This window comes from Pangasianodon hypophthalmus, chromosome 6, assembly GCF_027358585.1.
Source record: "Pangasianodon hypophthalmus isolate fPanHyp1 chromosome 6, fPanHyp1.pri, whole genome shotgun sequence".
NCBI classification, from domain to species: Eukaryota; Metazoa; Chordata; class Actinopteri; order Siluriformes; family Pangasiidae; genus Pangasianodon; species Pangasianodon hypophthalmus.
This window is the reverse complement of record NC_069715.1, coordinates 31,249,503-31,264,705: the sequence shown is the minus strand read 5'-3', so window position 1 is coordinate 31,264,705 and position 15,203 is coordinate 31,249,503. Positions and strand designations below refer to the sequence as shown.

Sequence of the window (15,203 nt, the reverse complement as noted above, 5' to 3'; positions counted from 1 at the left end):
GGATTGTTAGTGAGAGGAAAATCTCCCAGAGGCAGCATGAGGAAGAAACCTTGAGAGGAACCAGACTCAAAAGGGAACCATCCTGGGTGAGACCGGACAGTGCGATTATAAATCATTACTTTACACAGGTGTAGAAGAGTTAAAGGACTGGCAGACATGGACGTGGAAACCTGCAGGGATATTTTATTTTATATCCTTCCCTGACCGAGTGCTTGAGGAAGGTGAGAATGTTCGAGACACGCCCTGGTTGATTTTGTACTGCTGTGGATATACGATTAAAAAAATAACCCGGAAGAGGAAAAACTCTGATAATAGCACATCCCCTAGTGTCTTAATCCTCACTTACTAATTGACTATGACTAATTTACCTCCATGATGAAGCATTATCCTGTGACCAGGGAGCAGCGTTATAGGACTGCAACACCTCTGTGGGCGGTTTATTTTGTTATTTCTACAAAGAATCTATCTCTGAATAATAATAATAATAATAATAATAACACAAAACTTTATTTATGCTAAATGAGAAATGAGAGCCCGATATTCAGCTCTACATCATGGATCTGCTCTTATATGCAGAACGTGAGAAGCAGATATCGCAGTCAAGCAGATTTTTGGCAGCGTGATTTGTGTGGCTGTGGAAGCCAAGTAGAAACGCTCGCCAAGCCGAATGAGGGATTTTACGTCTTACATCTCAGAGGCACGAGGCTGACTGAGAAGGGGTGATATCAATCTGGCAAAAATATCATATCGTGATTTTTTTCAGGCTGGCTTATGATCCACGGTTTTATCACAGTTTTTTAATGTTGTTTGTTAAGACTATTTGAATTCAGCAAACAAACTAATTCCCTTATTGATGAAACACTTTTGTCAGCATTACAGCTAAGAAATGGCAGAAAATATTTAAAAAAATATACGTGACTCATTAACGAGGATCGACTTTTTTTAGAAGTCGCTTAAAATGTTTTGAGGGCTATTATTTTATTCTCAGCCAGGTAAGATGTAACGGCATCAGTGATGTCTTTGATGTCATAAGCAGTGACTGTTTCAGACCTGTTTGTTTACCTGAGCGCTGTTTCTGGCTGCGGTGATGTTCACGTGCACTCTGTGTTATCTGGATTTTAACACACTCTTTGGCGTGCCTTATTTCTTGGAGGTTAAACAAATTTGTTGTGTTTCCTTGATGTGCCAATCTCGCCTACTCTTGGTTATTATTGGCTTGTTCGTGTCAGAGAGAGCATGAGATGGTCTAGGGAATAGATTAAAGTCTGGTTCATAACACAACTTGCCATGTAGGAGCATTTTCAGTGCAGTGGACAAAATGTGTTTAGTATCATAATACACATGATCTCTGTTAAAACAAGTCGTGGAGACATTTTAATCATCACAACTTCAGATCATCGTATCGGCCGCCCCTACAGCTGAGTATTTCAGTCAGAAGATCTATATATGTGAAGCTTACATGATCAGTTTAGGAGCATTTAGATAATGAGGTATATATTAATCCAATCCTATTGTCTGTGTTTCTGTTGTTGGACGTGGTGCTAGATTGCATGGAAGAGCGCCAGCTATACCGTGGAGGCATTATTTATAAAGAAAGTGGATAGTGAGTGAAAGTGTGGAGTAGAAGTGAGAGAGTCAGCAGGAAGTGTGGGAGTTTTCATAAACTTTAATCCGTTGGGCCATGACTCAGTCACAAGTGCACATTCAACTGTTTAGACTGGAGAGATGTGCAACCACTCACTCGAAAACCCCATTTTGTTTAGCAGTGCTTAGCAAACAAAAGCACTAATTGCAAAAATTGATCATGTACGCTAGGCGCTTAGCAAGCGAAATCAAATGCTGTGTCTTTTCTTCATTGCTCCTTCAGGCATTAACATGTCTAACGATAAATGTCACAGCCTTTCATTTCTTTCTCTTACCTGCTCAGAAACTTCAGAAAGTCTGCTTAATTGCACATTCTTGTATTTTATGTATATATATAAATATACAAAAACCCATTCCTAGAACCTACAGTATACTGGGACAGAATATCACCCTGTTATTTTTACTTTGTACTCCGTCTCTGCATTTCCATCAGTAATCACTCTCATGCAGTATTTTTCTCTTTGGGAATGCTGATGGTTTGGAGAGAAGAGATTTTCTGTAAGGTTCTTTCTGACCATTCAGGATGAGCTAGAGGTCGGGATGATGACAGCCGCAGAGGACGTGTAGCTGGAGATCCATTATGCATGCAGCTCAGGGCTTAAATAATACACCGAGAGAGTTTAGGTATCTAATTCCTAGAGCTGGCATAAATGACAAAGAAAGATATTTTCTCTCTCTCTCTCCCTCTCTCTCTCTCTCTGTCTGGTTAGTGCAGCTCTACTCTTATCTGTTTCTTACCTAATGCTCCCTTCCATTCAGTAGAAGCTGAATGGATAAGCACAATGTAACTGCATAACAGCATTTACAACAAAATTGCCCCGGGCATTTCAGCTTGCAGGAGTTAGAAAGCATGAGGGATTCTTATAGGAAATATACAATATCATAAGAATCTCAGCACTGAGACCAGGCATGTGTACTCCAGCAGATTTCATACACACTCTATTTACAGACACTTCACCCAGAACCTTAACTTTAATCTGTACAGCGCTAATCTTGTCTGTGATTTTACATAACAGTGCTGCTGCACCTGCAGAATGGAGGAATATAATCGTATCTAATCAGTGTAGACTTGAAACACATTAGATTTGTGAAGTTCAGGGAGTTGAATATAAAGAAAGAAAATAGTGAACCTAATACAGAAGCTTGTGGGACTTCGTCCTGCACTGAATACTCTCAAACAAACAGCTCTTGAGTTGATCTCATATTCATATCAATGACTTGAAAGATTGCAAATACAAAACAAATCCATAAATTAAGACAAATAAGAATAGACATTCGATTTGAATACAAATAATGGCACCCTGTAAAAGGAGGAAGAGTTAATGTGTGTCTGTTGTAGCTTACCACTGCAGTGGCTGAGCTGCATTACTGGAAGAGGCACTCTTTCGCCGTTTTCGCCATTATGTCATTTTCAGCTCTTTTTGTACTTTGCTTTCTATGGAGTTTTGTGGGCGTGGCTAAATGATGATCAGCTCTCCCAGTGGTACTTTATGGCTGATTGGCGTTTATCAACATACACACGGGAATAGAAAGAAAATCAGAAACTTTTGTAAATCTGTCTGGAATTTGTAGTTCAAAAACATTTACACACAACTTTACTAAAAGATGATAAATGAGACTCATTAATTTTAAACTTGCAAAAGCTAAAATATGGCGTTTTCCCAAAAGAACTATAATTGGAAAGATTTTTGGCCAGAAAATGTTGCTGGGTCACTGCAGGGTTACAGAGTGAGAAACCTCGCAGAATTCTGAGTGATTATTTTTGGCATGTGGATGCAGCAGGATTTCACTCCTGTCATGCTGGTGTAATATGAAAGTGTGGCATCTTTCCTCTTTGTTAATAACATACTGTATGATTTGAGCTATCGGTAAAGAATGATTTTGTGCCCTCTCTCTAGAAAGTGAAGAATTCGGGCCTGTGTTCATCCAGGAGCCGGACGACGCCATCTTCTCTCTGGACTCGGATGATAAGAAAGTTATAATGAACTGTGAAGCGAGAGGAAATCCTGCTCCTACCTACAGGTACAGATATTATCACTTCATTAACATAGGTAAGACATGATTATACTGGACAATACATGACATTTGTTTTATCCTGTGTTTCACTTTCAAAACTAAGACTTCGGCAGAAAAACTGCACAGGTTTAACTTGGCATAAAGGCTTTATTTCTTATCCTTTGGGTTAAATTATTATTTGTATAAACAATTAGCAGTACAGTGTTTGAGTTTGGTTTGCTGAGCCCTGCTTTAGATGTTGAGCTTATAATATTCTGTATTTTGCGAGGGGTTTTGATGGGATGAATTAGAGCTTTGGTGAGTGATTGTACTTCACAAATGGTTGATCTGTTAGATGAATCACAGACTGTAGCATGAAAGAAGGGCTGCTCAGACTAATTGATTCAGTCTATGGTATTTGACCGAACTGCCAGACACTGATACAATTTAATCATGGCTCATAATTTAGATCAATATCTCTGTCTAGCCTCCTAATGCATAATGCACCATTTCCTATCAGGCTGTTCAGTTTCGAGCAGTAGGGAAAGTGTTTAGCATCAGTGAAGTGAAAAAAAGCATAATTTTAAATAAAATATAACGATAGGTTTCCAGTATTTCATTTCAGTTGTGCTGTTTTCTTTCTCTAATTCACACTTCTGCACTTACAGTTGGCTGATCAATGGAACAGATGTTGACATTGAGGCGGACTCACGCTACCGTTTGATTGATGGGAACTTGATAATAATAAATGCCAGCGAGGCCACGGATTTCGGGAAGTACCAGTGCAGAGCTGAGAACAGCATCGGCGCTGTCCTGAGCCGGGAAGCCTTCCTGCAGTTCGCCTGTGAGTAACGCACTGTAAATCATTCTGCACTATGAAAGATGAAATGTACATCAGCACAGATGCAGATATGAGCTCAGTTTGTCTAAATTAGTAGCGCTGTTAGATTCCATGCTGAAAAACACTGAAGTGCTGAAATAGGACAGGAAGAAGATATACTGTAGCTTTGGTGCTAAATGCTGCTTCCTGCATCACACACAGCAGCTCAGGTACACACTGTGTTTCACAGATTAGTCTTTCTTTAACGTGAACATTTTCACACCTTGCTCTTTAGATCTGCTTAATTTTAACTGCATGAGGTCATTCCCATGGGGACATGAAGTGAGGTTGCTGGCAGTGCCAGGGTTTCTTGGATGCATTCTTAAGAACAGGCCTGACAATCATACCTATTAGTGCCCTGAGTGCTGTGGCTCACTGGCAAGCTCGAACAGAAAGCACATTTATTCCCACAGTAATCCTTCAGGCTTTGCTTCAAAACATCAGCACAAGCCAAGGAGCAGAGGTCCAGAGGCACAAAGCTCAGTGAAAACACACGGATAGTTTTCTTTGCTGTTTTCCCTGGAGCAGCAGCCTTAAAGGTCTTACTGGCACATCTACACAAAGCGTCACTTCACTGTTTCCTAAACTTTTTGGATGAACATGGTGCAGTTGATGCAACACATTCTTCCAGGCGAACAGGTAGAAAATGTATTTCAGGAGCCGAGTCACAGACTGCAGTATTTTTTTCTCTCTCTGCAGAAATGGACACCACTGATCTCACAGCCGACTGATTTCCCTGAAGGCTTTTTATGAGTTTGCTATCTCAGTCCACCTTTTATCATTCTGCTGCCAGCACTGAGGTTCCTTCTGCTACTTTTGGGTTTTATTGGACTTTTAAAATCAGCCTCAGGAACTCTGAAACTGTGCTGAAAGACTTGAGGTTTTATACATGAACATGTTTCAAGTTTGCTTTATTCAATGTGTTTTCAGGTTTTTTTTCGAAATTGCTACACAAACAAAACCAGACCTCGCTGCTTTGCCAAGATTTTCCATGAATGCCCTGTTCCAGTTTTTGGAGGCATCTCTGGTTTTAACCTTGTGGTTCTCTCCTTGGCAGGAACATTAGCAGCCTGTCAGCGAGACAAAGGAAAGTCTCCTGCAGCAGGAACCGTTGTGCATAACGTATGGTGACCATTTATCACCCTGTTGGAAGCTCAGGGATCTTTTCATCTTTTTTGTGTGGGGAAATCTTTCACGTCTGATTAGATGCTTCATCCATACTAAACAGGAGATCAGAGCTTCTGTGGTTGTGACATAATTAAGAGTTTTATGGGAAATGCAGAAATAGCTTAGATAAATGGATGATCAAATGCAGATAACAGGAGGTCAAATAAAATGTCCGTCAGTTTAAGTATCTGAAACAGAGCTGTACATGTTCTTTAGTATCTTCTGCTCCATAATTTCAGATGTAATGCATGGAGGATCCACCACTCTAGAGCTTTGGACTTTGGAGGAAAAGAAGAAGAAAAAGAACAGTGCAGGGTTTTAGTATTCTTCCTGCAGTCTGTGGATTGTGTCTGTCCTTACTGGACCCTTTTTTGTTTTTCAATTCAATTCAATTTTATTTGTATAGCGTGTTTAATAATGGACATTGTCACAAAGCAGCTTTACAGAAATGTATAAATTTAGGATATAAATTTTAAATATATAAATTTATCCCTATTGAGCGAGACAGAGGTGATGGTGGTGAGGAAAAACTCCCTGAGACGATGTGAGGAAGAAACCTTGAGAGGAACCAGACTCAGAAGGGAACTCGTCCTCATCTGGGTGACACGGAGAGTGTGATTATAAATCATTCCCTCTATAACTGTGGATTATAGAGTCAAAAAGTGCAATTGTGTAAACAGGAAATTCATTATAGTTTTCAAATGAAGTCTGTTTTGTTGACGTTATCAAACTGTTCACTGATGGAGACTTGAGTGCAAAACTGTTTGTGGGAATCGCAGTCCTAAAGACATCATAGCAAAACTGTTCATATCAATTGAAGTCCAAAGCCATCTTCATGGTTTTTAAGTGATACCATCCACAGTAATCTCATTGATCTTTAGAGTGTCTGTAGGCTGTTTTGACATGAAAAGCTGATCTCCTAGGCTCATGCCAGTTTGCAGGCCAGGCTTTGAAGCCTCCATGAAGAAGGGACTCTCCTGATCTGGCTCCCTTGTGAAATCCTCTCCTGTATCTGCAAGTAGAAGGATGTGACTAAGGTAAAGAGCATCAGAGAGAAAGCAGAGCTGGAGAAATCAGCATGGGGTTCTTCTTCACATTTCTCCTACCTCTGTCCATCAATACCAGAGACATCAGGGGGCTCGGAAACATTCGCCCAACTGGAGAATGGATCGATTTGGACTTGAGGAGGAAGAACTGTGGGGCTTTACAGAGCTCAGAAAGTGACCTGGAAATCTAAAGCAATGGATGTGAGGAGAGGAGAGCGTACTTCATCCAGGAGGAACACTAAAAGGATATTAATGTGAAACACCAAGATTCTACACAGCCAGGATTATAGAAGAAAACTTCTGGGAGCTTCTGAATGTTTATTCTCCAAACTGTCTCATAGCTGCATCCCGAGTGAAATCACTGAACCGAGAAATTTTTTCCTTGAAAAACAACAACAAAAATCTTCTGTCTTAATTACACACAGTCAGATCCAGACAGATGATTACCCAAATGAGAAAAGCATCAACTCGAATCGATTTGTGCCTTATCTCCTCTTTCTCTTCTCTCTCTCTTTTCCTCCATATTGTTGAGGACAGATGAATATCGATTCCTGTAGTTGTGTCTCATGTTACGATGTGAGCTGAACACTCTGGAGTAAACGAGAGAGCCAAATGAGGAAGGAAAATAAAAAAACAAAAGCAAAACATGTCAACAGGTTTTAATCTCTATCCTGACTTCAGATTTTTTTTTCATTAATCCTCACTTGGAATTTTTTAACATTTTAATAAAATTCTGTCATTTTACTGGTGCTGTTTATTTTCACTCTGATTCTAGGAAAAAAATGGAAATGGCAGAAAAAACAAAAAACTTTTAGTCACATAGCCTTGTGTCCTCCATTTAAAAAACTTCAGCTGTCTGTGGGAACTTTATTTATTTCATTTCTTCAATCTCCTCTTAACAACAACAAAAGAAAATCTATTTTCCCATTTAGACTACAGAAGGCTCCATTGATTGTCTATAATTCATATGTCATGGAGGAAGTGAGGGGTCGAGGATTCAACACTGATATGGGGAATGAAGAGGAGCCAATGACAGGGACTGATAAATCAATAACAAACTCCATGACAAGACAGTTTAGAAGCTTTCAATTATTTAAAAGCTTTATTATTATTATCTCTTGACAGCTTGTTAGAGGAGCTCGACCTCTTCAGAAAACGCATTACACACTTATACCCGTGTCCTTCCCAGCACTGACAGAGCGGGTGAACAGGAGGAAGTTCTCCAGTGGACTCCAGTTCTCCACCTCGTGTTTAAACAACCAAACCTGAACACGTTAACGTAATCACAGGCGGGTTATCAGCAGACGTTATGAGCTAATAACAATACAGAATAACGCAGCTAGTCAAAGCATGACTAACTGCCGAATGTATTAATGAAGTTGGTGTGAAATATTTCTATAAAAACAAAACACCACTTCTCTCCCTAACATCTAAAACTGTACACACTTACGAGGCATGATTTTTGCGAATGTCTCTCTAGTGTGTGTTTCGAGTGTGTTTGTGACCAGTATAAAGTTGTGTTTAGACAGTGAGGTAGTGAAATTAGCTCCGCCTCCAATACCATCGCATCATGTCACATCGCATCATGTCAAGGCCACTTTATAGGAAATTACGCTAGTAACAGAAAATTTGTTTTATTTAAAGTCAGACATAATGAAAATAAGAGATAATGCAGTTTAGGATCATGCTTTGTGTAACAGAAACAAATTATTATCCTGTAGCAACAAACCATCACTAACATCTACCAAATAAATAATAAATAAATAGAAATAATCTTTCTAGTCTCATTAAGCCTTCTAACTGAACTTGGTCAGGATGCACACGTTCGCATTTAAGCTGAAAATCTTCTCTCACAGGAAGTGATGTCTTACAAACCAATGAAATGCTTCCTATGCTCTCTGTCTGATTACTCTGTGTTCCTGCTGATTGGATCGGAAGCGACGTGAGTCAGACTGCACTGTTCCTCTGACACGGCATTTTATCCTCAACACCAACAGCGCTCTAATTTACACACAGTTCAGTTGTTATTTATTTGCAATGACCTCAGGCCTTTCTTCCTGTTTCCTCTTAATGCTTTGAATTATTCGCCTCAATGGCAGCGAATGTTAAGCAATTTCTAGCTGTAAGAGAGAAAATCTGATTGTGCTGCGGTTTTTACAAAGAGAGCAGGGAAGGAGAAGACATGAAATGGACAACATGCAAAACAGTCTTCATGTACATTGAATGAAATCCAGAAGAGACAACGTGGTGATTTCCAAAAATCCGAATAACAGCGACGATTATTTCATAAACAGAAAAAAAGAAAACATGGAGAAATAGTGATAGAAACAGAACAATAGACAGAGAGAAAGAGAGAGAGAGAGAAATGGGGAGAGAAAATGGCAGAATGACATAAAGGCAGAAAAAAGAGGAGGCGAGACTGAAACATTGTAGATGTGGGTGTGTTTTGTAAAAGCCGCCCCCAGTTCGGCGCTTGGTCATGGACTCCCGCTGTGTTACATCACTTCAGTGCAGAATTAAAATGTCTTCATATTAGTGTGGAAGAGAAAAATCAAATACCTCCCACAACCGTGTGGAAATTGTGTGAAAAGTGTGTGAGAAGTGTGACACATACATCTCCTGCTTTCTCTGTCAGTTCACAATGCTCAGATTAATGACCTTCACATCTGTTAGATGGAGAGCAGAGAATAAAGCTTTTTTAGGTTCAGCTGTGTGTGTGTGTGTGTGTGTATGTGTGTGTGTGTGTGTGTGTGTGTTCACTCTGACTGATGTGTGTCTGGTGTTAAGGAGATATCGGTGTTGTGTTTGATCTACAGCAGAGAAACTGCATGAAGGTGAGTGATTCTGTAGTGAATTTGGATGAAGTGCAACAGCTGAAAGAAATTTCACGTGCAGATGTTCTGGGGTTTAACATTTGCTTTCCTCTAAGTGAACACCTGAAGTGTGTTTACTCAAACAGTGTCACAGCTGACCTTTACAAACACTTTACTGACCGGCTGGAACTGAGTGCTGATGGATTCGGAGTGTTTTAGGACGTATGTGAATGTTCACAGGTCTGTGTCAGTCTGAAATGCTCCTCTCTGGACCACTGACACTTTATTTAATCTGATTATCTGGACAAGGAGCTGCTTTTTGTATTTATTAGATAAGATGATGTGTAGCAAATTAAACATGATCATTCCAAATGCATTTACGTATATGGTTAGTGTATCTGGATCGAGATCAGTGGGATAACTGCTAGTCTCGTGTTGATCAGAAAGAGAGGATAAACATCGATGGAAGCTGTGATCAGTCAGGGACTGGCGAATGAGAATGGTACGGAGGCCTGCTGAGGACATTATGCAGCTGTTTATATGCACAAAATAAAAAATGTGGAAATCATTTACTAATGTCAGCTTGAAAATATAAAATATATAAGCAATATAATCCTCTAATAATGTTTTAATACATCTCTCTCTCTCTCTCTCTCTCTCTCTCTCTCTCTCTCTCTCTCTGTCTGTGGTATAATTAGTGATTAGTGTGTATCAGTAGAGATGCGTCTCACAAGAGAGCTTGAAGGTAAAGAAAAAACAGCTTCATCAACTCAGGCTGCATAAAGAATGTTTATTTATTTATTTATTTATTTATTTATTTATTCTTGTTAACATGCAGCTTAGAGTGTCACCTTAATAATAATAATAATAATAATAATAATAATAAAGAGCTGAAAAGATGAAGAGACAGTGTTTAGAGTCAGGGCCAGTTTCCTCAAAGTAAGTGATCATATTACATCTCAGAGAGAGAGAGAGAGACAGAGAGAAAGAGACAGAGAGAGAGAGACAGAGAGAGAGAGAGAGAGAGAGAGAGAGGGAGAGAGAGAGAGAGACAGAGAGAGAGGGAGAGAGAGAGAGAGAGAGGGAGAGAGAGAGACAGAGAGAAAGAGACAGAGAGAGAGGGAGAGAGAGAGGGAGAGAGAGAGAGAGGGAGAGAGAGAGAGAGAGAAAGAGACAGAGAGATAGTGATGCTTCCACATATCAACAGTATAATTATCTAGCTCTGAAGGTGTTAATGGCTTTGGGTGAGTTTAACTGCTTTAAACAGCACTCGGTCTTCACTGGAGCTGGGCTTTAGAACCCGGTTCCCCTCGGAGCCGAGCTGCTGCTGAGGACACGGCAGTAAATGTGAGCAGGCCTCTGGCAGAGCGGCACATTCTCCCAAACACAGCACTCGGCCTTTAATCTGCAGGTCAGCTTCATCCTCTTCATCCTCTGAACCACAGCCAGCCATTCTAATATCCAGTGTGTGTGTGTGTGTGTGTGTGTGTGTGTGTGTGTGTGTGTGTGTGTTCACAGATCTCAGTGCTTTCAGCGGGCGAGCGAGAGGAGGCGTGTCCGTCAGAGAAGGTCAGGGAGTAGTGCTGATGTGTATGCCTCCTCCCCATTCACCCGGTAAGCTCCCTGTCTCACTCTCTGTCCAAACTGTCTCACTCTCTGTCCAAACTGTCTTACTCTCTGTCTCACTCTCTGTCCAAACTGTCTCACTCTCTGTCCAAACTGTCTTACTCTCTGTCTCACTCTCTGTCCAAACTGTCTCACTCTCTGTCCAAACTGTCTCACTCTCTGTCCAAACTGTCTTACTCCTTGTCTCACTCTCTGTCCAAACTGTCTTACTCTCTGTCTCACTCTCTGTCCAAACTGTCTCCAAACTGTCTCACTCTCTGTCCAAACTGTCTCACTCTCTGTCCAAACTGTCTTACTCCTTGTCTCACTCTCTGTCCAAACTGTCTCCAAACTGTCTCACTCTCTGTCCAAACTGTCTCCAAACTGTCTCACTCTCTGTTTCACTCTCTGTCCAAACTGTCTTACTCTCTGTCTCACTCTCTGTCCAAACTGTCTTACTGTTGACAATTGAATTGAGATTTATTCAGTTCTATGCAAATTAGGTATGACACAGTAACAAATTCAAATGATTTGTCTCGAGTGATTCCTCGGAGCAATCCTGCGGTGCATATGGTCTGATGTGTCTTCAGTTCCTCACTCAGAACTTTAGTTCTGACCTGTAATTAGTTCTCATTTACTGTTTGACACAAAAAACCTTTATAACCTTAATTTCATCCTGTCATATATGACCTATCCTTAAATGTGTATAGAGGCATCAGTCTGGTAATAAAATGAACTTAATTGGAATTATAAGTCATGAATCTACATAAAACATCCCGTAATATTGAAGTGGGGGAAAATCTATATAGTTTGCAAAATTATTTACAAATAAAACAACATAAAAGTTTGATTGCATAAGTATTCACTCCCATTCCTGTGAAACCCCTAAATTAGTTCTGGGACAATGAGTTGCTATCAGAATTCAAGTGATTCGCTGAATAGAGTTAACCTATATATAATTACAGTGAGTTACAAGAGTTTATACTCAAATTCACTTGTTTCTGAAAGAATCCAGATTTTATTAGAGAACATACGTAAGCACATAGCATCATGGTGACCACTTCAATATTATGAAATGTTTTGTTCAGATCCGTGGCATAAAATCCCAGTTAAGTCCATTTCATTTCCCGGTTGTAACACTACATGCTAGGCATTGAATTTTGTTGTGATTGCAGAGTGATAAGGTCAGCGTTGTTCAGGTTGCACATGAGCATGTTAAGCGCTGATGGATTGCTGAGGAACAGCGTTATCATTATTGGAGGACAATGAAGGGAATTAAGAAAAATAGTCCTGCTGAATCCACTCTGCTTCAGCTGTGTGAGCTGTAAATTTCTGACCCTGTGCTGACACAGTTTCATCAGTGTCCCCATCTCCGAGACATAATTATGTTTGGCAGGTCATGTGGGCGAGCCTTTCTGTCTGTGTGCAGTCCGCTTCTGCTCAGAACGTCATCCTATCATCATCAGCTGCTATTTTATTACCCTGCCACTCGCAACACTAAAGTGTGATGGATTTTCAGAGTTTGGAGGAGAATGTGTGTCACACTACCTGTGGCCTCATCACAGCACAATGCAGAGCGGTAGCGCGAGACCTGGACGTAGCGTCAGCAGTAACTAATATTCAACTAGAGGAGCTAGCAGGTTTGCTTGTTAACCGATCCATCGCCACCCGGGTGATAGAACACGTTTGGAGTGAAGCTTCAGCGTCAGGGACTCAAATTTACCGGATCATTAGGAATGAAACAGATTCTCACACAGACAATTATCCCCCACAGCAGGGATCTCTGTTTCTGCACGAGCGTATCTCAAATGCTCCGTCTAATATTCTTCTCTAATGGATCATCACGTGTGCAGCTTCTTGTTCTTCTGCTTGACCTTAAATTATCTGCAGCTCTGTTTTATCATCATTGCTATCAGGATCATCTCTGCTCCACTGCTGCACATCACATGACCAAGGCTTAGAGCTGAACATCTCTCTGCCTGTGAAGGTGAAAGCTTTCAACATGATGAACGTTTTCTTCACTGCAGCACGACAGGACATGCCAAGTTTGCTAGGTCACTTACTGTCCAGGCAAAAATGTCATTCTTAGAGTTAAAGAAATCTAAAGAAAAATAAATAAATAAAAAAATAAAAACCAGCTGATTTTTTATGAAACCCAGGTCATTTAAACAGTTTCTTTAAATATTTATTTGATGTAAATCACTGATGTGAAGATAATAAACATGAATCGATGCCCTTAATGCTACAAACTGAAAATGCCAATATTGATTTATCTTCAGACCAGAGAGAGTGTGACAGAGAGAGAGAGAGAGAAAGAGAGAGAGAGAGAGACAGGAACTAACTGCATTTTCAATCATAATCAATATTTGTCACAAATGAATTGTTAGTCCAGTATGTAAGGAATAAAACACTCAGTGTCATGCTGTTATTGGAAAATAATCAGTGGTAGGGTTTAATGAAGTGGAGTTACTGTTACCACCCTGAAGATTATTTTCCTATAACAGCATGTCACCAAGAGTTTTATCCCTTTTATACCACAGCAAATTGATAATGATTATTTATTTATTAAAGAATGACACATTGTGCTTTGTATCCATTTATAGTTACCTGTGTTGTCCAGTGTACATGCCCCTGTGAATGAGCTGTTGCTATAGAAATGATAATGTGTAAGAAGGAGGACATTAATATAAACCTGTGATTTGCAGCTGCACTACTGTAAGAGCTGCTGTTATAGGAAATTAATCAACACCTTCTGACCAATCACAGTCCAGAATAAAGAGTGGTGTAAAATTATAATATTTATAGAATTGAACCACAGATTGTATAATTCTTTCTGTTAAGATTTGATCTGATTGGACTCAGTGTTAGCTTCAGCAGCTAAACTTGTTGTTTGTCTGTTAGCTCATTTACTCGTCAGTCCCAGGACACAGTTCGGCTTAACATGGCCTTGTTCTCAAACACAAATTTGTGATTACAGTTAGCATTCTTCTTATGCATGGAGTTAGAAATTAAATTACAAACAACAGACTAATCCATCTCTCTGGCTGAGAATATAATGCATGTTTGTTTTACATAAATAAAGTGAAATGAGTCACACTGCATCAAAGAAATCCAGGTCAGAAATTGTTTGAGTCACTTCATCCAGTTTACCTGGTGTTGCTTTGGGCATGTTGACTTCCTGTAGCAGAGGTGAGGGGAAAAACACTGCTGATTTCTCCTGCTTCATTCCTGGAGGCTGGAGTTCAGCACAGTTTGGTGATTTTCCTGAAACCTGTTTGAGCTCATTAGCAGGTTCTGTAGGTGTGTGTGAGGCTGCTGTCTCATTGCGAGGTTAAAGTGACAGAAATCTGATTTTCTGCCTTAATGTGACACAAGACTGATTTTCTTCAGGACTGCGTGGACACAACAATCCAATCTTTTCAAATCAGACCTGAGCCAGTTTTGTATGTGATCCAACTCTGGGTGCTGTGCAAGTGGCAGCCTGTTGTAACAGCTCTGTGCAGTGTATTTTAGTTTTTAGTTTTTTCCGTAGTATAGTCTGTAGTCTTGAGTCAAGTTTTTTAAGATAGTCATTTTAGTGGAGCTTAGTGTTGTTGTTTTAGTGTTTAATGTGATCTATAACTTTTCTTGGCTGCTGAACAATCACAGAACTCCCATAGTTCTGTTGCATAGTTTACACTCGGGACCAGCTGATAGCACTACATGAACCTGCGGTGTTACCCAGAGATAGGGTACAGATCCAGAGGAGCTCAGGAGGCTACGTTGGAGCAAAACAAAGAGCAACAAAATGGCGGTTTAAACCTTTTCTCCCATTAATCATCCTGGGGAATGTGCTGCCTCTGGCTAATAAAATGGATGAACTTGGAGAATTGGCAAAATACTGAAGAGAATATCGAGAATGTAGCATAATGCAGCTAACGCTACCAGTGCTGGCTTTCAGATGATATGGGCGGATCAGGACACTAAACAAAGTGGTAAGAGGAAAGGTGGGCCGTGCTGTGCTCGTAAACAACAGATGGTGTAATCCTGGACATGTTACTGTTAAGGACATCC

At 40.2% G+C, this 15,203-nt stretch overlaps 1 protein-coding gene across 1 annotated transcript in view; it reads left to right on the top strand.

The window, feature by feature from the left end:
- The window catches only part of cntn5 (contactin 5), a 129,197-nt gene that overhangs the window by 59,369 nt on the left and 54,625 nt on the right, over positions 1–15,203 (top strand). The window contains exons 4-6 of the mRNA XM_026911248.3: positions 3,543–3,666; positions 4,308–4,483; positions 11,064–11,159. Of these exons, the coding sequence (XP_026767049.3) occupies positions 3,543–3,666; positions 4,308–4,483; positions 11,064–11,159 (396 nt within the window). The remainder of the gene's footprint in view (positions 1–3,542; positions 3,667–4,307; positions 4,484–11,063; positions 11,160–15,203) is intronic.